This window comes from Periplaneta americana, chromosome 15, assembly GCF_040183065.1.
Source record: "Periplaneta americana isolate PAMFEO1 chromosome 15, P.americana_PAMFEO1_priV1, whole genome shotgun sequence".
Taxonomy (NCBI): Eukaryota; Metazoa; Arthropoda; class Insecta; order Blattodea; family Blattidae; genus Periplaneta; species Periplaneta americana.
In genome coordinates this window covers 111,344,502-111,367,591 of record NC_091131.1, presented here as the reverse complement: position 1 = coordinate 111,367,591, position 23,090 = coordinate 111,344,502, and the positions used below count along the sequence as shown (strand labels likewise).

General features: G+C 36.9%; 2 protein-coding genes across 5 annotated transcripts in view; one reads left to right on the top strand and one right to left on the bottom strand.

Annotated features, from left to right (window-relative positions):
* ed (echinoid) overlaps window positions 1-23,090 on the bottom strand; it is a 927,271-nt gene that overhangs the window by 816,670 nt on the left and 87,511 nt on the right. The window lies entirely within an intron of this gene.
* Window positions 20,671-22,682, top strand: LOC138715661 (uncharacterized). The gene is made up of 2 exons (XM_069848732.1): window positions 20,671-21,088; window positions 21,606-22,682. Exons 1-2 carry the CDS (start codon window positions 20,778-20,780, stop codon window positions 22,477-22,479), a joined length of 1,185 nt encoding a protein of 394 aa, XP_069704833.1. The 5' UTR covers window positions 20,671-20,777; the 3' UTR covers window positions 22,480-22,682.

Genomic DNA, 23,090 nt, shown 5'->3' with positions numbered 1-23,090 from the left:
GTCCAGAACTAAACTAGCTGTTTTATAAACAATGGCCTTGAGTGCGGTTTGTCGCTTCAGTGTCCGCAAGCCTGCCTGTTAACTGGTTCAGTAAATCTCTGTTTCCGCATTCCATTACGTATAAATTGCACGGGATGGTTCAAGCACGGCTATCCACTTTTATTTAAGGTTTTCAAGAGTGGCACGCAATCTCGACATAACAATGGCCGCCGCACAGTGGAGGAAGGTAGGTTCCAGGCGTCTGCTATAGTCAATTGAGCATTACCTCACTATGAAAACTCGAAACTTTCACACTGATATCAACTTTTAATGAAACTTTATAAAGAAGTCCCTCAACCTGTGTGCCGCGATACTAGGATGTTACGAGACAATGTATGAAGTCTATTGCGAACAATGTGGTTCATTTGTACCGCTTGTCCATCACTTTCACCCCGGCCGAAAGTCTTACCCACACAAGTGTCGTGTGCGACAAAATAATGGAAGTATAAGTGAGCTGCTGGATGCAATAACAGCGTTAATGTAAAAATCTCTCAAGAAAAAATTGATAGAAAACTTTAAAGTGTTGGAAAAAATATCATTATAATTGGTAATAATTAATCTTATGTTAAGTTGTTATATATTAATAAAATTCAAGATTTTATAATGTATAATATTTAAAAACAGATAGCCTATCTACGCAATAGCAGCGTTAACTGGTTCATGCACTTATTGCACCCAGCTCCTCAATTAGGAGTTTGAGGTTCCAGCTGAATATGTACATCCATTATCAGGCAATACATCTCACTTGAAATGTGTTAGAGGAAAAACAAATTATTTGTGTACATCTGAAGTCTGATTAGTGTAATATGTAACTAGTCAGAGATGTATGCAATGGAGGGGGAAAGAAACTGGTCACCCTATCCTGTTAGTAGCCTCATAACTCGTAAACGATACCTTATTGGTGTCACTTATGGCGAGGTTCAAACCTGTCTCTGCACAGTTCATTAAATAACAATTTGAGTTAATAAAAAGTAAAAGTAAATCCATGACGCTACAGCCCATGAAGGGCCAAGACCGATCAGCCGGCTGCTGGCTTCACGTACACATACCGAAGCAGAGGTGGACGATCATCCAACCAGAATGGAGGTATCGTTAGCACGATGATCCTCCCAGCCGTTATAGCTGGTTTGCGAAATGAGATTTTCGCTATCTATCGTAGCTTCCCAAGTGCATTACGATGCTGAGTTAGCATCGGTCCCATACACTGGCCGACATTTCATGAGAAAATTTCTTCCCTCATGGGGATTCGAACCAGCGCGCATTCCGTAGCGCGAGTCCTAGGCAGGATGCCTTAGACCACGATGCCACTGCGCGGGACAATTTGAGTTAATATAAGTTACTTATAACAAAGTAAAGTCGCCAAACGGAACGCTATATATTTAATTAAACCTACTTTAAATAGCAAGATTTGAACAGTGGACTCAAATACACCTGAGTTATATGCACACATCAGTCATTCTTTTTAAATAAGGAATGGTTTTTTTAAAACGGTATCATAGTCAACTCCAGATCACTAGGATCGCTACTATCGCCTCATTACAGACAATGCGAAATAGTACCTGCACAGTCTATTGTTCCTAGTACCCTCATAAACTCAAGCTTCGTGACTATATATTAGACTGTGCTAGTAGGCTGAATTCAGGTTCGAGTCTTTCTGTTTACACTTCTTTTTGCATTATGATATTGTTATTCTTTTAATGCATTTCATAATGTCTAAAAACATTTTTCTCTTAATCCAGTGTTATAGAGATACACACGATAAATGCATTTAAACATTTATGAAATTCAAGAAAAAGTTGCCAGGACGATAAAATAAGAAATTATTGAACTCTATAAAATAATATATTAATTATATTAGAATAAAAGTACAGAGATTCAAATCTTTAATCTCAAGTGAGGGGATCAGAAGCAAAAGGGTACAACTGACATTTCTAAGAACATGAGTTAAGTGCATCCATGTCAAGCTAAAACATCTAAAATTTTAGTGGCAAAGGGATGCATCTTTTAACCACACCACACACTAAAATATAAATAAAAAAATTTCACGGAAGTTACGAAATCTTAAGTACTTTCAACCACAATTTCTCACAAATAATTTAAGTGCACTTACACTCATTTGTTTCTGACTCCCAGTTCGTCTAACTGTGCTTCCCCCTAACTGTGCTTCGGTCAATAATTAATATGAATGTAATCCTCGAAATTTAGACATAATCCAAAATTGGTGCAGATGTCGACAGACTGTACCTTAGAAACATCAAGACCTGCTGACAAATCATTGCTACTGGCTTGTAGCTACTCTTTTAATTTGGTGAATATAACCTCATTCTCTAGGCTAGGTGGTCTTCCTAAACGACAGTTTCCTCATGGACGAATAAGTTCGGACTTAGTTTAAATGCTAGTAAGTCACAAGCTGTAATACTCGTAGTTGGACATAAAAGACTACTGAACACAATGAACAACAGACACATCCCAATCATTACAGTAAATAATGCCACTATTCCGTACCATTCCGTCGTCAGAAACCTCAGCATTTACTTAGATGAAAATTTAAATTGAGAATGCCAAATAAAGGAAATATCCAAGAGAGAATACTATACCATGCATTCTCTTAACCCATTCAGAAACTCCCTCTTGTCAAAAGTAGAACAGACTTTAGTGCAAACCCTCGCATTACCACTGTTTGACTACTGCGACGTAATACTTACAGATTTGACAACTGAACTTTCGAACAAGCTGCAGCGTGTGCACAATATGTGTGTCAGAATCATCAGCAATGCTCGTGGATTCGACCATATTACAACCTTCGTCCAAAGGGTGCTATGTTAAGTGAAAACACACTTCATCACATTCATGGATACACATGGCACACACAATCATATTTATCGCTTCGCAACATAAGGAAAGTGTTGTATTTAATCAAATTCAACTTCAATATGTTTCAATATGATTCTGCCTCTTTGAATGTAGAATGTCTTTATAAACAGAAAATGACCGCTCAACATCAACTGAAACCAGAGGTGAAAATTTTCTTTTTATCCTGAACTCTAATTCAGCACACTTTATTGGTTTCTCAATGTCTGAAATCAGAAGAAAAACGATATTTATTTTCGCTTGCTCAGGAAGTTATAGGCCTATCGGAAAAATATAGGAAAATTATCTAAATGTTTGCGATATTCTGTCAAAAAAGGACCAAAATAAGAGATGTTTTTAAAAGAGGGAATATGGACTAAAAAGGAGAGAGAAAAAAAAGGGAAGTCAGAACCACATAATTTGGTCGGTGGAAGATAGTTTTGAACATCGTAATTAATTATTTCAAGTTTCGTGTTGAAATAAAAAAAAAAGGGTTCCCTTTAAAATCTGGTCTCTAATTATCAACCCTCACATCATTTATCTTTCCTCCTGACTCACTCTATATACGGATGCAGTGAGAAGGGTAGTGTTGAAAACCACGAGACAACTGTCATATTACACATAAAATTTATACTTGAATGACCTTACCGTATTAAAGAAATGTCTTGAATGTCAAGAGCATAATTGTTTCACGTCAAAAATTCAGGGGAAAATATATAAAGAATGAAGGAAAGAAAGAATGCATAGAGGAAACATATAAAATCGGCAACAAAGAAAAGATGTAAAGAAAGTAATGTAAAACAAATAACGGAGAACACATAAGAAGTGAAAAGAAAATAAAAAAATAAAAGGGTTTCCTTTCCCATACCAGCATTAACTGCAACATACATATCGTGTTACTATGATGTACCGAACTTCATGGGGGAAGAAATTTTCTCATGAAATTTCGACCAGTGTATGGGACCGGTGCCCACCCAGCATCTTGATGCACTTGGGGAGCTATGATAGGTAGCGAAATCCAGTTGCGAATGCCAGCTATAACGGCTGGGGTGATCATCGTGCTAACCACACGATACCTCCATTCTGGTTGGATGATCGTCCACCTCTGCTTCGGCAGCCGGCTGGTCGGTCTAGGCCCTTCACGGGCTGTAGCGCCACGGATTATTATTATGATGTACCGAAGTCATTATGATATTTCCGTGCAGGAATTCTGCATACATGTCGTGTATAGAAACTCATTCAAGCAATAAAATTAATAGCAGTTCCCTGCTATTGGATCAATATTGGAAACTTTTGCATTAGCAGTTGGCAGAACTGCAATCTAATTACCAAGACGCGAAGTGAAATACATTTTCGTACCCACATTAATGTAATGGAAACCATGTCGCCAGAAACAGATCGAAAACAGTATATTATATTATTTCTAAAAACAATGCGACACCAAATGGATGAGGAACGGACAGCAACACCGATGGAAATGGATGATAATGAGACTTACAGGCGAGGGTGCAGGGGGTATTAACAATGACCTGGTCATTACTACGAGTCTCCGGGGGCTGCCGCAGATGGTATCGCAACAATTATTCCACCCACAGGTAACAACCAGGCACGGAATTGTAAGTAGTCTGACAGTAATTGATTGAGATGTCTATACTGCCCTAACGATGTTTATGAAGCTAGTCACAAATGCCAAGTGGGCATTCTCCTTGTCACATCACGATAAAAATAATTGCTAATACATCACTGCATAGCCTTCTCTATTTTGTCATGGTAGGCGTGAGCGATATATTGTTCCCAAAATCCGTAGAGAAGAGTCATTTGTATAATACAATATATTTGTCACTGTTCGTTACAGCTCCGTCACTTTATTCTTTCTGTTCTTGAAGAACCTATTAACAGCATAATATTATACACCGTGTTCCGCTTATAAGTATAATAAAAGAAATAGTTATAATTTCATAACAATGCATGCAAATGGGTTAAGATTGGTACCATTGTAAAGAGGAAATTGGGAAGTTTTAATCCATTGTTGTTACTTATTTTTAGAAGACTCACGCATGCGCAGATCATTAAATAAGAGAATTCGTATCGTATCTTTAGTCAGTCAGCATGTGGACGCCACAGCAGAAAGCCTTTTGTGTGCTGTCATTAGCAGAACATAGATCCATAATTCGTGTACAGCGCTTGTTTCGCCGTCAGTACAATCTTAGACCGAGGGAAGCTGTACCGACGTACGTCTCAATAATGAAATGGGATAGGCAGCTCAGAGAAACAGGAAGTAAACCGACACAATTGTCGCATCTGGGGGTCGGAAAATCCAAGTGTCGTAATTGAACACCAACGGGATTCCCCTAAATGGAATGTTTGGTGTGGGATCATGCGTGACAGAATCATTGGTCCCTATTTCTTTGCTGAAAAGACAGTCACTGCAAACACGTACCTGGATATGTTGCAACTGTATGCTGTGCCACAACTCCCAGATGGAGCAATTTTCCAGCAAGATGGGACTCCACCACACTTTGCCAACATGGTTCGCACATTCTTAGACGAACAATTCCCTGCAAGATGGATCGGAAGAAGATCACCGTACATCACATGGCCTGCCAGATCACCAGATCTAACACCACCTGATTTTTTCCTGTGGGGGTTTGTTAAGGACCAGGTCTACAGGACGCCAGTACGTGATTTGGCAGACTTACAAGAAAGAATTTATGCTGCTGTCAACAATGTTACACCACAGATGCTTCATAACACTTGGGTCGAGGTTGAATACCGGTTGGATATTTCCCGTGCCACCAATGGAAGCCATGTTGAGGTTTATGGAACATAAGGTAACAAAAATTCCCAGTTTTCATTCTTTGTAGCAGTTGGTTTCAACTATATACTTGTATTAATTCAGAAGTTATAGCTATTTCTTTTGTTATACTTATAAGCGGAACACACTGTATATTATATTACGTTTGGCTGGCTCACTGGCTAAGGCCCGTTACACACTTGAAGAGATATCGCTAGCGAGAAAATTCAAAGATTGATAACACAGATTCAAATGGACGTCCACACACTGGAAGAGATTCTCATTCGAGGCGAAAATCTCGAGCGAGTTTCTCGCTGAAATCGGTAGCTCAGCGAATTTTCTTGACAATTTATCAAAGCTGTTTGACTTGTATATTCTTTATGACGATTGAATGTAGAAAAAAGATGAAGTGATATCACAGGTGGCGATGAATTGTATTGTTTTGATTGACAATGAGAAAAGATGGCTGATAATTGCAGCCAGAAACTTATTGAACGTGTACGATGTCACTCATAGGCCAATTTATATGATACACGGGATGAAAACTATAAAAACACGAAAATTAAAGGAGAAATCTGGAGACAAGTATCAGATTATCTGGAAATAAATATAGCTGTTTTATTTTGATGAGATTTAATAGTAGGCCTATTAATTATAACATTTGAAATAATTTGTCTATATGTCTTAACAGTTTACATAATTATAATCAGAACATAGCAAAGAATCCTCTATCATATCATAAATGGTAAAAAACTGAGATCTATTTAACCTGAAATAACGCCTAAATGTATCATAGTATCATTATCCAAATCGAAATCAGTGACCGAAACTCGCCCTTATCTTCATGAGATACAATGTGATTTCCAGATATTTGTCTTTTTTTGTTTTTGATTAACAAAATATGTTCATATAACTCCCATTTCCTTATTATCTGAAGACTTAGATTCAACATAGTAGCGTTTGTACATAATTTGTAAATATACGAGAATATACTTACAGGTTATATATTTAAGTATGACAATATACGTAAATGCATAACCTGTAATATTTCCCCCAACGAGTGATTATAGTAATCAGAAAATTATTCTCTGCATGAAGGCACAGCGAGGTGTGATCTGTGATAGCGAAAACTCGCATAGTGTGTGGAGGAAGACTCTTCGCCTCTTTTCCGCAACACATTTCTCGCTAGCGAGATCTGTTCAAGTGTGTAAAGGGGCCTAAAGCAGAAACTGTCTACTGAAGGATGCACTGGAAGAAATGGTGAACGGGAAAGAAGTTCGAAGAAAAAGATTAAGACGAGACAACATAAAATATAGGGCCTATGGCTCGTATGAGGAGACTAAGAGTAAGGTGGTAATGAGGAAAGATTGATGAATGCTGGATTTGCGGTGAAGAGCCTGCACTTGGACTGAAAACTATGAACGAATGATCCGTTACATTACTATAATCAGTGTACTTACAAATTCGTCATTGAAATGTACGTTATGTTATCATGAAGGGAGAGAATGAACCCTATGTCCATCTGCAAGAACTTTTACGCTGAACCCCAGATGCGCGCATTCACAATTCACATCAGCTGACAGCACTAAGGTTCGTTGAGTAACCAGGTTTGCGGTAAGAACAATTAATACATACAATTAAACCACAGCTCGTTTGCATTAGAATTCTCTGGACTCGCTTGCGGCATTTTAGAAAACTATGGAAAGGCCCGGAAAGCTTAATAATAATAGGCCTAATCCGTGGTGCTACAGCCCGTGAAGGGCCTGGACCGACCTGCCGGCTGCTGGCCTCACGCCCACATGCCGAAGCAGAAGTGGACGATCATCCAACCAGAATTTAGGTATCGTGTGGTTAGCACGATGATCCCCCCAGCCGTTATAGCTGGTATTCGCAACAGGATTTCGCTACCTATCGTAGCTCCCCAAGTGCATCACGATGCTGGGTGGGCACCGGTCCCATACACTGGGCGAAATTTCATGAGAAAATTTCTTCCCCCACGAGGACTCGAGCCAGCGCGCATTCCGTAACGCGAGTCCTAGGCAGGATGCCTTAGACCGCGACGCCACGGCGCGGGACGGAAAGCTTAAAGGTTTTCAAATAATATTCCATTCTCTACACTTATACAAACCCACTTATTTGTTAAAGAAAATGAAAACAATGATCAGCACTAAAATTACTTCTGTAAATATGTGAAACTATAATAGTCTATGAAGGAAAAAAGATTGACAAAATTAGCTTCATAATGAATCTGTGTAACGAATACCACAGAAAAACACTGATTTCTTCTTAGTACATTAAGGTGTCTGGAATGAAATTTCATGCCACGAAATTGTAGATTCTGCTAGGTAGGCTACAGTTTGTCCTACTGCATTATTGCCACATTTTTAATCAAGTCGTAAACAGTCCATAGTCTGCGAAAATTGGGAAAGGAAATGCGGCCATGGTTTATCCGTAATATGTACCGTACTTGTATTTTTAAGAAAATAGCTGTTTTGCTAAGTACATGTCATGGATAACCTTGAGTCACCACGATGCTCCTTACAAACGTGTCCTCAAAACCAACAGAATCGTATTGCAAACGCATTGTCTTTTTTTTTTTTTACGCAAACAGGTTAAGTTTCTTGCATATTACCGCAAACGATCTCCCCGTTTTGAGCAAGCAACCCCACTCGTCCCTATTCTCCTCCTCACGTCGCAAGCCAGCGATCGAGGAATGCTGGATATTGGATGAAAATGATGTTGATGCCTAACTCAGGGAAACGGGGAAAGTCGAGAAAAAGCCCAATTATGACCTTCACAGCTAGTGCCACTATAGATTTTTTAATGAAAAAACCCAGGCCTGACATGGACTCGTACGCGGACAAGACACTGCAGGGACTTATGTTAATTTTTAATAAATACACGATCTTCTCTAAACAAGATGTTGGATTAAAAAAGAAACTGCAACTAATATATATTTAATCAATCTGTTTTCTTGACTAACAGCGTTTCGCTGCCATCAAATTTGAGGACTAGTATTAAATAAATATATAAGAACACTTTATAAGCGTCCTATAATAACAGTTTATACTGCTCACATTTCGAAGTGCACGTTATTTATATCACAGCAAATGAAGAAAGCAATATGACACTTCGATTATCTTTTAAAAGAAAACACCAACAAATCCACATGTTCTTTGAATAACAAATGAGAGACGAAGAAAATGAGTGGGAATCGAATAAACGTCAATAAAACTCCAAACTTCAGTTCCGTGCAATACTGTGCCATGTTCATTATTGTGTGTTCATTTATAAAACTTCTTAATGCCGTTGCCTTGGGTGTCAAACTTCTCTCCCTTTTCTTGACGTGGCGTGAACCTTAACATTCTAGAATATCGAGCGAATGGATACGCGCTATGTCGAGCCGCCTGACATGTTTGCCACAACAAAAACAACAACTTATAAAAGTTCAAATAATTCACAGACCCCCATCGACCACACTACAAGAATTAACGAGAAAAAGTAGGGCAATGTAAACCACTTTGAAAATAATTATTAGCAAAATCAGTAAGATCTACCACTATTATCGGGCCTACCTTTCATCACCAACATAATTTCATTCTATTTTTTTTTCATTAAGTTCATTTATATACGTTTCAACATCTGAGATCATATCGCATGTGTAGAATCTTTGGGTATATCAGCAGGCCGATTTTACTATTCTTGAGTTCCTGTTTCTATTTTCGTGTGTTATAGATGGTTTGTGTTCATATAACTGATTTTAGATTCTGATTAATATTTATGATATTGGTGATTAAGGCGGTTATGAATCATGGTATGTAAATTTCCAATCCACCATTTGCCATTGTAGCTGAGGGAAACCATGAAAAACCCCAGTCAGATTGACCGGCCACGGGGTTTGAACCCAGGGCATGTCGAATGCGAGTCTCAAACGTTACCACCTAAGTCAACTAGCTCGGTTCCACTTTCTTGTTTTTAGTTCTCTTTCTTTCTTTGAATTCTAATTTTCCATCTTCCTTTTTTATTTCTTTCCTAGTTTATCTTTCACAGTTCCCTTTCAAATTTGGTTTTATTTATTCATTTTTCATTTTAATTTGTTGTTTGTTATTGATTCATTCATTCATAGTGTTCTGCCCAAGCGCAGGTCTTTCACTGCAAACCCAGCATTCTCCAATCTTTCCTATTTTCCGCCTTCCTCTTAGTCTCCGCATACGATCCATGTATCCTAATGTTGTCTATCATCTGATGTCTTCTTCCGTCCCGAGCTTTTCTTCCATTCACCATTCCTTCTAGTGCGCCCTCAATAGGCAGTTTCTTCTTAGTCAATGGTCCAACCAATTTCTTTTTCTCTTCTTGATTAGTTTCAGCATTATTCTTCCTCCACCCACGCTTTCTAGCACAGCTTCTTTCCTTATTCTGTCATTTCACACACTCCATTCTAATCTTTTTAATTTTTCGATTCTTTTTTTCCCTTCTCTTGCTTCGGTTACCTTCTTATTTTCTTTATTTTCATTATTTTTCTCCGTTTACTTTTCTTCATTCACTCACTCTTTCTTTTCTTTATTTCACATCCTACTACCACATTATCTTAATTTCACCTATCTTATTTTTTCTTTTTATTCCCTTCCCCAATTTTTCTTTCTTACTTCCTTCCTTTTTCCTATAATTACCTATTTTTCCTCTTCAACTTCAATTTAAGCTTAGAACCTCTTTCCACATCAATAAATTTTGTTTTGCCATCTGGTAATGAAGCGTCCAACGTATCTTCTTCCTTAGGGCTTCTAATTTAATAAGAATGGATGGTACTCTACTGAGGTAGATTCCTTGAATATGTTGATACCAGTTATCTTGTAGTTTATTTAGACTTTCTGTAAGATTAAATAATGTTCAAATATTTTTTGATAGCTTAGTTTCTATACTTGTCATCCCTACTGTTGCAAATAGGAACTCCATCTTCGATATTTCTGTTCTTATTTTATCAAATCGATTAAGTACGCAATTCTGATTTGCATAATTCTGTTATCAAGGATACTACCACCATTTTATAAAATGTATATTCCTTTCCTTCAATTGTCTGTACTTCTCTTTATTCGTATATTGATTTTTCCTACTATCTTCAACTTTCATTCCTAATACCTCCTGGCCTAGTTGCCTCATAAGTGGTGATTTTTGGTATCATTTGTGAGGTTCAGACCTGTCTTCGGACAGTTGACTAAACAACAACATTTCCATTCTTTCTTCTTTCACTTTCCATGTAATTCTTTTTATACCTTTTACTTCCATACTTTTCATCGTGAGACTTTAATGCTCGAGCGTCAAATGAATAAAATGTTACAAAAAATTCAATATCTGACGTTAGTTGCTTAGCAACGGCAATGAGTTAGTCACGAACGTATCAGATTTTTAGACTTATTATACTTTCTTACACGAACATTCATTATTTCTCTTAAACACTCGTACTAACGGCTCTGCAAACAAATCAATTCAGATGAAATATAACAATTTCATTCTAGGTACTTGCACAGATATGCAACTTATGTTAAATATTTAATAACTAAAGGAAAAACAATCGTTAATAATGCAACACATAACTCGCATTAAATTTCACTTCAGTCACATTAACAATCCTTATAAATGAGAACCAATTCGTTAAAAATCAAAATATCACAATAATACCAACCGAAAACAAACATTTCATACAATTACAGGGATCATATGAATCCCCTATCAATTTTTAAGGCGTTTTAACACCTAACTCTGCCGAAATTTGGTTAGTATGTACGATAGCTCTTGAATTTATCTCGAAGTTTGAAAAGAGATCACATGAAGTAGCACTCCCGTGACATGTGGTCAGCATGTAACACAACGCATAACATAACATAAATGGACAAAAATGAGTGCGTTTGTTGGGATTAGAGACCACAGTTGTAATTTCCAGGCAAGTCAAATTACTCTATAATAGTCGGAAAGTATTTTAATCTCCAATGAAGTATTTTCCGTTTTGTCAAACGCCAGTACATAGTTCCAAAATCGTGGTTCAAATACAGATAAAACTCTGTTTTCAGAGTGCTGCAAAACATGTTTATTTTGCTGTAAATCCGACCTTACAGTTGTAGCAAATGTTTTGCTGTCGAGTCGTGTCGAACATTACATTTGTGACATTTATAAAACAAGCGAGTAACGAGGCATAAATAAAAACGTATCAGTCATGAAACGCGGTTATGCCCTCTATTAATAAAAACAAACTACATTCAATCTCCCCGCGGGCTCCCCCTTCCCCTCCATTAAGCGATTAATTTTAGAATTATTCCATCCGTGATAATATGTCAGTTTTCTGCCTCCGGTGAGCTTTCATCATAAATTCAGAAATTTGTTTGTACAAGCGGGCATCATCTGGCACGAAATCGCGATGTCATATTCTTAATTCAGTGACAGCGAAATTAAATTGCTGAACGCACTCGAGAGGCCAAGTTATTAAATGCGGCACTCATTCTCCACCCGCAACAACAGATCATGTAACCCATCGATAATTAATATTGGTATAACTATCATCACGCCATTCATACTGCAGTATTATCGGAACAAAGAAACCATTGGAGCTTTGATATGTGTGATAACATAATTACAAATTATGATTTATCTTTCCATAGCAATCCACCTACTATATTCTTATATTGAGCAAAATAACTACAAAGCTCATCATGTTACGGTAGCAACCTGTCTGAACTCATATATATACCACATATGTTCAACAGTAGCTATAGGCTGCGCCACCGATTTTGGCATGTGAAATAAGTAATGGGAACCTTAAGTGCGAGTGTATTACATTTGTAGCTGTCTATAGGCGATAAAGCTGACAATTATGATTGGCAGATTGTTGATGTGACGTGTATTTAGGAGGAGGTACCGTTCTCAGCTACAGTGGCAACAGAAACTCACTGACTGGACACTGTACTCAAGGACACACCGCAGGAAAATTAAGTGCGAGTATCTTACTTTTGCCGCAGTCTGGGTAGCAAGACTGACAACTGTGATTGGCAGATTGCTGACGTGACGTGTATAGGAGGTGGTACCATTCTCAGCTACACTATCAATAGATGCTCACAGACTGTGCATTGTACTCAAGGACACGCTCCAGAAACGCTGGCGTCAGCAATACAACTAAGGCCCGGTATTATAAATAGGTTAATCTGAAGATTATGTTAAGCTTAAATTAAACCTAACCGAGAGTTTAACTCATCGTGCTGTATTACAGAGTCTCGGTTAAGTTAAACTGTAGTGGAATGCGATTGGTATTACTGCTAGGAAACAAAATAAGACGATCGCTAGGCCTACTGTTTTATTATATTATTGCTGTTAGAATGGCCGACGTTCGTGAAGAATCTTCATTAAGAAACAACTTTGTTCTTCGATAAGAGATAATATCATAAAAAAAACCTGTAGAGGACCATGCTGCCTACTTCAGTATGCTTTTCAGACTTAACCTCCAAATAGTTTCTTAATGTTGGCGACCAACGTTATGCTCCCAACACATTGCAAGCAGAATACACCGTGCATGATCATCTGTGACTGAACTCCATACACAATAAGTAGTAGTAGTAGTAGTAGTAGTAGTAGTAGTAGTAGTAGTAGTAGTAGTAGTAGTAATAGTAGTAATAGTAGTAGTAGTAGTAGTAGTAGTAGTAGTAGTAATAGTAGTAGTAGTAGTAGTAGCAATAATGCTTTGAATTCTGAAAAGGTACTTCGGTTCCAACTCTTCCTGCCAAATCCCGCCACATGTAAGAACAGATCAGTTTTGCAGAAAGTTCTCTACATGTATCTAAAATAGACCTACCTTCTCATATTTATTCCAGCATTACTTTCATTATAAAGCATCAACATAACCTAGTCTCAAAGAGATTTGTTCAATTACAATACTCAGTTCGAAATGCAAACTTGAAAACTGTGTAAAGCAGAATTCCTTTTCGGATGATCCGCCACTGCTTCCCACAGAACCGTAACAATCAATTTGATACAAGCGAACTAGTAATTCCGCGATAGAATGCTAAAGCGAATGGAAATGGAGTTGAGAACTTGATGTCTGAAACAAGACAGAACGTTTGAAAGGTTCCAAATGATTTTACCCGATAATTACAGAGCCCAAAATTAAACGAGGTCACTGGACTCTAGAATTGTGAACAGTCACAGTAAAAGCGGGTTTATTTCTGTGATCACGCAACATATATGATCGCACTAATGTGTGCTATGTGGGAAATGCACAAGTTTCCTGGACTCATGTTGGGCACTCATAACATAACACTGTACGCAGTTTCCATGTTTGGCAGCCAATTGCTTAGCAGCTGCAAGTAAACAAAGCCAACTAGGAATGCTTTTAATTATCTCAGTACACCGAGCTAGACAATTATAAAGTTTACAGCGGGAAGCGAAATACGGAAAAGACAGCATTTATGACACACCGGAACATTTTCTCTTTCCAGAAATATGTCAAACACGAAATTATGAAGTTACGTAGCGACAGACTGCTGTGACGAATAGTATAAATCAGGGTTTAAGCTAGAAAATAAATAATTAATTCAAAAATGAAAATTATATTTGTGCAAACTGCGAAAAGCTTGTGCAATATTCTAAATAATTGTACAGAAAAAATAAAATTAATAAGCTTTGCAGAAACGACAAGTTATGTAATTTGTTTCTTCGAGTTTTAATACTTTCAATTCATTTTATCACACTCTAGAAATCTTATGTAAGTAAATCATTACACGTTGGTACTGCCGAATTTACAACACATTAAAATACGTTATTATATAGGCACTCTAAACATTGAAATTCTTTACGAGTAGGCCCTTATTTTTAGCAGAGTGCTCTTTTTACTGAAAGACTGTTTCTAATTATAGTTTTTACCAGATTCGTACAACTCAATCCTAGCTCACAATTTACAGTATGCGATAAATTTTGTAAATCATTTAGAAGAAATTGTTCAGTTAACTTGTTAACTTACATAAATTGTACCAACTCTTTGAAATCCGTTCCTGAACATCTATTGCTCAATACCTTCTTGAACATTGCTCATGCCATTAGTATTTCATTTAAATTCAGATTTTCCAGAACTGATTAGTTCATACACATCTTTGATTTAATTTTCTCCATTACCATCTTCGTTTTTGATGTCCAATGTGGTTGTTGCATTTTTAGAAGTTGAGTAGCAAAATGCGACTATGGCTTAAATCCTGGTATAAATATAGCGGGCTCGAATTTAGTTTCGGCATAGTGAATGTTACTCACTCATGGACTGCTTACAAAAATACCTGGTTTTGTTACCCGTCTTGCCTTAAAGGAGTGGTGAAGGTCACGCTAACCATATAACCAGGGATTCTCGTCAATTGTGAATAAAAATGCAAGAATAAAACGAAGCAAAGTATTTAATGAATGGCGATGACAGTAACAATGATACAACAGCAGAAATTGTAACGTAACGATAATAGTAACTCTAACAATGACAGTAACAGAAACGACAGTGACGAAACGATGACGACTGTAACAGTAACTATGACGACAGTAACAATAATGTTGACGATAGTTAACAATAACGATGATGACAGTAACAATCTATGACGAAAGTAACAAACGGTGACGACTATAACAGAAACGATTACGACAGTAACAGAAACGGTGACGACTATAACAGAAACGATTACGACAGTAACAGAAACGGTGACGACTATAACAAACGATGACGACAGTAACAGAAACGGTGACGACTATAACAGAAACGATGACGACTATAACAGAAACGATGACGATAATAATAGTAAGGATTATGACGAGGACAATGATAGCGAGTAACAATGGTTATGATCAGGATCACCTCTGTGGTGTAGGGGACAGCATGCTGGTCTCTTAGGCAGAGGGCCCGGATTCGATTCCCGATCGAGTTTAATTCCCTGTTGAGGTTTTTCAGAATTTTTCCTCAACCGTAAGGCAAATACCAGAAAATTCTGGCCACAACATCCCTGGATATCACTGGCTTCATTCATCACCAAAATCATATTCTTAACAAATCAGTGTAATACATCTACAAAAGTCATTATTTTACAACAATAGAACCAGTCTCAAAAATAGTACACAGGCCTTCGAATTTCACTCAAAAATATAACTCGCGATATGACCAGAGATGTTAAAGCGAATATAAATAACAGCAAAAAAATGGTGATGATGATTGCAATGATGATGACTATTATGATGGCTAGGATCATCGAGTTGATGACAATTTAGAGATAGAATTGACACATACCGAATTCTTTTGATAGATGGACGACAGAGAGACTGATTGACAGATATAGACCATTGCCTTTCCAGGGATCGAACTCTATTCCAGCAGAGCCGTACTTGAAACACCAAATAATAATAATAATAATAATAATAATAATAATAATAATAATAATAATAATAATAATAATAATAGTCGACCAAATGTCTTTCACGGAACTAAATAAGATCTGCGGTGTGTAATTTAAAGACCTCGTGTGCTGTTAATGTCTCTGAACAAGATTCGAACCTATGAAGTAGGTCTACCTCATTCACCACACTTTAAAATAATTGTTTTTCTAGTAACAACATGAATAAAATTTGTTTTCGTTATCGTGAAGTCAATTGCTTAGCAACAGAAGTAAACAAGTGAATTGCGAATCTTAATTAAGACAACATACAAGTCATGCTAGAAATACGAACATCGCAATTATTTTTCTCTGCCTCACATGTATGCCTTCTTACTCTCTAATGACGCTACATTATGACGTTGGCGTGGGAGTGGAGTGAGGAGAATATGCGTTGTATACAAAATTGATTTCCCTCTACATTCAGTACAAAGCCAGGTAGGGGGTATGTATGGTGCTGAAATTGGTGGATGCAATTTACGATAAAAGATACAACGAAATATCGAGTTTATATATTTTTGTCATTAGCTGCGGTTACTACACATATAACGAACTTAGAAACTCTATGTAACCGTACTGTAACGACTGAATTATTTCCCATAATGTCCACCGTGTAAAGGAAATGATTCTATAAATTAGAACAGCGCTATGCAAACTTCCAATCCCAGTATCTGTTTTTAGAATGTTATAATGGAAACGTTTTGCAAATATAGTCACTTTAGTACGAGTCTGTGTGTCTATCCGAGAGAACAGATTTCGATCTAACTTGATAGACAGACAGTGGGGCCATAATTCACTTTCTAAGTGTGGGTTCGAACCCTGCTTGCGTTGATACCTGGTTAATATTTTCTAAGGTTCTCCCAATCTGTAAGACATATGATGAAAAGAACTCATTTCGCCAAACTATCATCTTTCTCATTGTGAATCTTATTAACGTCATATAACCGCGGAGTTCATGAGGGGTTGTGAAAACCCAGTTTTAATGTACTTACTTATAAATGGCTTTTAAGGAACCCGAAGGTTCATTGCCTGTTACGAATCCCTACAATAAGCCTCGGAGTTTTAATGTACATTTGTGAAAAATTAATTTAAAACGTATCTGGCTACTTGAACAGTTTAATTTATAAATTAAGTCAAATGTCTAAATTTTGGGATTACAGGGAATGCCTTTTCTGTTCAATGCAGTGAAAAAAGGTAATATATTTTTGGATTAATATTAAAATATGATTCGTTTGCGTATATTTGTGAAGTGAAATTTCTTTATGCAGGAAACGAGTCGAACGCTGTGAATTCTGTGACGGACGTTTTAAGAAGAGAAAACGAATCATTTAATATTCATCCAAAAATATATTACCTTTTTTTTTTCCACCTGGATTGAAGAGAAAAGGCATGGCTTTCCATTTATTTATTACTGCTATAGGGTAGCGTACGTTGCTATGTTATCATGTAAATAAAGATGTTGATGTTTGCGGTTTTCCACCAATTTACACAAATTTATGCACAAATTAGTGGGAGTGATGATGCCGACGGGCAGTGTAGTGTTGTAACGTCACACATTCCAAACCAGTATGTGAAATTGCATTGTTGAGAAAATGTTTCCCAGAAAATATGCTGAAATCAGGGGGCTCAAAAAATGAGAGCATGGCGTGAAACAAAGCGTGCAACTGAACCATCGAAAATTGAGCAAAAAACAAACAATAGTGGACTGCATCAAGTGCGAGAATGCTGGATAAGGAAATGTTTCAGTTTTAAATTCTGAAGAGTAGAGTTTAAAAGTGCTAAATTTTTACCATTATTCATCATCTTTCATTGCACCAACATTTAAAATGATTGTTACACATGTCGAGCTTGCGAAGTTTCACCTCTGCCCGTGGGTAGGGGCTACATAGGTCTACTGTTTAATAATATTTCAAAGAAATAAACTAGCTATAAATGATCTAATATTCGCATTAGTATGAACTGTTGTTGCGAAACGCGTAAAAGTAATGAGCAAAATATGTACCTTTTTTGTGACACATATTTCAATCCTTGAAAGATTTGCGGAAGTTCTTACAGAATGAAACCATAAATCGTTAGCCTAATTCCAAAACTTCAGAACTCGCTCAGATGTCGAGTTTCACGTTTTGCGCGTATTTGAATGTACATCCACAGAGCCAACTACTGACAAAACAGTCAAGCTTAATATACTAGCACTAACATTGGGCTATTACGAAAGCACTTAACTTCTCTGTCTGTGGATATACTCGTACTTTCGAAAACGCGCAAAAAGTGAAAATCGACATCCGAGCGAGTTACGAGATTCTGCAATTAAGGTAACGACATACTACACGTAGAAGGAAGTTCATTATACATTATGATCCACATAGCGGAAGGACACCTCCTAAGTGATCGATCGATTAATAAAATTAAATTCATTGATATGGTGGTCATGTCGACCCAGGGCTAGGCTATTCTCTCGTCCAATGTACTAACCCACACAGCTAGGCAGTCATGATCACAAATAGCAGATTGATCAGCCTAATTTACAGTAGTGGCAAAAAAATTGCTGGTAAAATTCATGTTCTGGGAATAATAAATTAATTAAGTAGTAAAATATCGCTGCAATCGAAAAGTATTGGGAATAAATTTGAATAAGGAACAAAAAAAGTTTCCTTCCCAGGCAGGATTCGAGCCACGAAAGTCCTAGTTACCAGTCTATCGTGCTCTGGAGTGAACAAGACTCTGAAATCAGTGTCGAACCGGTTTTCTTTTTTGCCACTACTGTACTTTCAAGACAACTTTTATAAATTTCATTATGCTGCCATCTGGTGACTGCAAAAGAATTGCATGGAGCAACAGCTTGCAACTGTGCTTCCATCTAGCGGTTGTTACCAAAAAATTCATTTTCGACAATGGAGATCCTAGTGGTTGTTCTCATTTTATGTTGCCATTTAATAACATGAGAATGGCCAATCAGATAGATGTGTGATCAGGGGTCTCATTCACATCGACCGACTGTGCTAATATACTCTGTGTATATGCAGGAAACCCCACAGACCCCCGCACCAGCCTCCTTCGTAAGTCGTCGGAGAATTGCTGATGAATATTATAATGGAATGGAGAGATGTTTACGGAATTCTGTACATGCCTACATTGGTAAACGGAAAGAAAACTCCCAACTGCAACCTTGTCCGTCACAAGTAGGTATATCTCCATAGCACACAAGAACGCATATCGATTCTCTGTAGGAGGGGAAAAAATCTCCACTTGCAAGCCCGGGATGGAACCACGATTTCCTGGATTTGTAGTCTGAAACAGTACCGCAGCGTAAGATTTCAATCCGAAGCGGAGGATAAGAGTGAAATTGTCTGAAGTACGAGAAGTAACATTTCTTGGAAATAAAGTACATATCACAGTATTGAAACGTTATACTGTAACTGAAGAGTTTCTTTACTGGGCACCCAGTACTTTGTAACAGAACTAGTGTAAGTTATTGTGGTGTATTATTCACTGCCAAGAAACCACAAAAGCACACAAAAACATACACAAACACATACAGATATATGACGGGCGTGCAAGGCTGGTTTCTTTTAGAAACAAGTCTAAATATCAAGATAAATTGGCCCGGAGCGTGGATCCGAATGGGCAGAAAGGCTTGGCGCCCAAAAGTTTCTACATCCGTACATTTTCTGTTTAATCTCTGCTCCATGTCAAACTGAAATCTTAGTAGTGATGAAGATAAGATTTATACACTTCATTTTTTTTACTATATATTTGTAATGCTTGGAGTATATTTTACGTAATTATCTATTGTGCATTTTCTGGAGCCAAGTTTATTAATAATTATATGCGAGCCGTTCTTCGCCATGGCTCAAGGGGCAGCATGACCAGCAAGTTTAAGTAATAAAGTTTCATTTCACGGCAGCGAAGTAAAAATTTACCTAACTTCGCGTTGGAAATGTCTCTTATCCTGTGTCTCAACTGATGGATTTGCGCTATGCTAACCACATGACCGGTGACTCCTGCTACTTCTCAACACCCAGAGCAATAGTTTCCTCATTTATCACATGGAAACGCAGGCATAGAGCTTTTACCTAGGGCACACGAGAGAGGGCTAATACTATGTGAGATTAATTTAAGCAAACTATTACAGGCCTACTGTTTGTTACGACATGAAGAGCGAGAGATGAAATGGCAGAGGGAAGTACGTTAGTGATATAAATGTTTATACCATATGACGCAAGTGCGATACTATTTTTTGAAAAATGTGCAGACGTTATCAGTTGCTGATGATTGCCCTTGTGCTTAGGAAGTGAGAATTAAGTAATTATTAATAGTTACTGTATTAAAATAATTAGTATGCCTTAATTTCCGTATGCATTTTATTAGTAATATTTTCTACATAATTAATCAACTTGTTACTGGGACGCTTATATGAGTGATGTTTATAACAATCAGCAGCTACGGTCAAGGTTATATTCCTTCCGCTCGTCTTGAGTAAGGGTACGAACACGTTGGCGCCTAGCTTTAAAGCTAGCAGGTTCCGTTATCAGTGTTTATGAAAGACAAGCGAGCTTGGTGTGCACAAATTGGAGCTTGTTTGCAGGTCGCTTTAATCTCTCAGCTGACTCACAGCTGATTAGGTCATCTCCTTGGAATCTCTGTGTAGGCTTGATATCGCAATGGATTCAAGTAGTGAGGACGAATTCGATTTGTTAGATAGTGTAGGATCAAAGTGGTTAATTTTACAAGAATCCTCTTCTCGAGAGTGTTCCGTTCACCCTATAAATAATGAAAGAGGTGCGTTTGGCGAATATCATCATCTTTTTAAAATTCTGCGGAACTTCCCAGAAAAATTCTTTAGCTACCTGAGAATAGAAATCGAAACTTTCGATTATCTTCTCAATTTAACTAAAGATTCCACGCATAAGGCTTGGAAAAATTGCCACGGGAATCCTATTTTGCAGGAAGAACGCCTTGTACTCACACTGAGGTAAATACTGTACAATTCTTACAAAATAGTGCCTAGTGAACGTTCTCAATAATTTGATTGATATTGGTTATTATTTATTTTACAAAATAGTGCCTAGTGAACATTCTCAATAATTTTATTGACATCAGTTATTATTTGTTTTCTTTTTCTTAATTTATCGTGGCATTAAGATATATGCAGAAAGCGATTAAACTCTTAAAATGAGATCGAAGACTTCCATTATATCAATTAGGCCTATTAGTGAACACGTTACACATGTTTGGTGATGTTCGTGTGTCCGAATTCACTAGTATTTGTAATTTTAAAATTGATTAAATTTCAGCTCCAGTTACGAATCTATACGAAAAGTTTATGTCATATTTTTGTAGACTAAAACATCATTTCAATGAAAATTCACGGAATATCATCGGATATAAGAGCTCCTCCAGCCTACTACCAAAATCTGATTTAAATTACATATTTTGAATATGCAGCCTATTTATGTTTTCATGGGCTAACACTGGATTCATACTTATAGGTACCTTGCAACTGGGGCTTCTTTTAAGCACCTTGCTTTTGAATTTTGCATGGGGTCTTCTACAGTTGGCTTAATTGTAAAGGAAACTGTGGAGATTTTATGGAAAATTTTACAACCGCTGCATATGCCAGTTCCAACATCAGATACCTTCAGGAAGATTGCGGAAGAGTACTTCAATGTATGGAATTTCCCTAATTGTTTGGGAGCGATTGACGGGAAACATATTCGTATCAATTGCCCTGCACATTCGGGTACGATGTATTTCAATTATAAACACTTCTATTCTATTGTTCTGCAAGCAGTGGTAGATGCAAATCATAGGTTTACTATAATTGATGTTGGTGGCTATGGAAAGCAGAGCGACGGAGGCACATTCCGCTCCTCAGATATGTATGAGTTATTAAAAAATAAGCAACTTAATATTCCTTTGAATGAGTATCTGCCATCAACAAACACATTGGTACCATTTGTTTTCATTGGCGATGAAGCCTATCCCCTTCTGGAGAATTTGCTAAAGCCCTACAGTGGTGAAAATCTTGAAAAAGACAGTGAATGTTTCAATAAACGCCTATCAAGAGCAAGAAAAACAGTGGAGTGTGCCTTCGGCATTCTGTATTCTAAATGGCGAATATTTTCAAAAGCCATAGAAACTACTGAAAGAACAGCTGACAATATCGTCAAAGCTTGCTGTGTGTTACAGAATATGATCATAGACAAGGAAGGGGTGCAGCGCCACCTAAAGGACATTGTTTTCTTTCCAGCCGAAATGGCTATGCAAAGGCCACAACACTCTGGTCGGACTGCCGACAATGCAAAACTTATAAGAGATACTTTTAAAATATATATCTGCAGCAATGAAATAGGGTATTTGTAAATCAGCGTAAGTTAGGTGTACACTACTGAAAAAATTTATTGAAAAATTAAATTATACAGAATTGATGCAATGTTTAGCAATGACTAACAATATTACATTGCGGCTAACATAATGATTATGATGATGATGATAATAATAATAATAATAATAATAATAATAATAATAATAATATTCGTATCGGTTATGGTAATATTTACATTTATTACCTTTAAGCAGTATGGAGATGTGATTATAAACGATATTTATATAACTTATATTTGTAAAATTATTATAATTATTACTAGCATCATTATCAATATAATTTATATAGTTTATAGCTTCAATCCACACTAACAGTAATTTAATTTTAATTTATGAAGTGTAATGTAAATATCATGTTTTTCATAATCTGATTATTACAGTAATTGTTAGTAATGATATGTTTATCGTAATATAATATTAATTAATAATGACCTTGTCTGAATATTATTCACTATAACCATTATTTTTGTAATATAAAATTCGCTATATGTTCCTTAAAACTATGATAAATTGCATTAATTATTAATTATTGTTTGAATTGTTACATGTATGAAGTATAGAATTACCTATCTATTACTTTCTCATATATA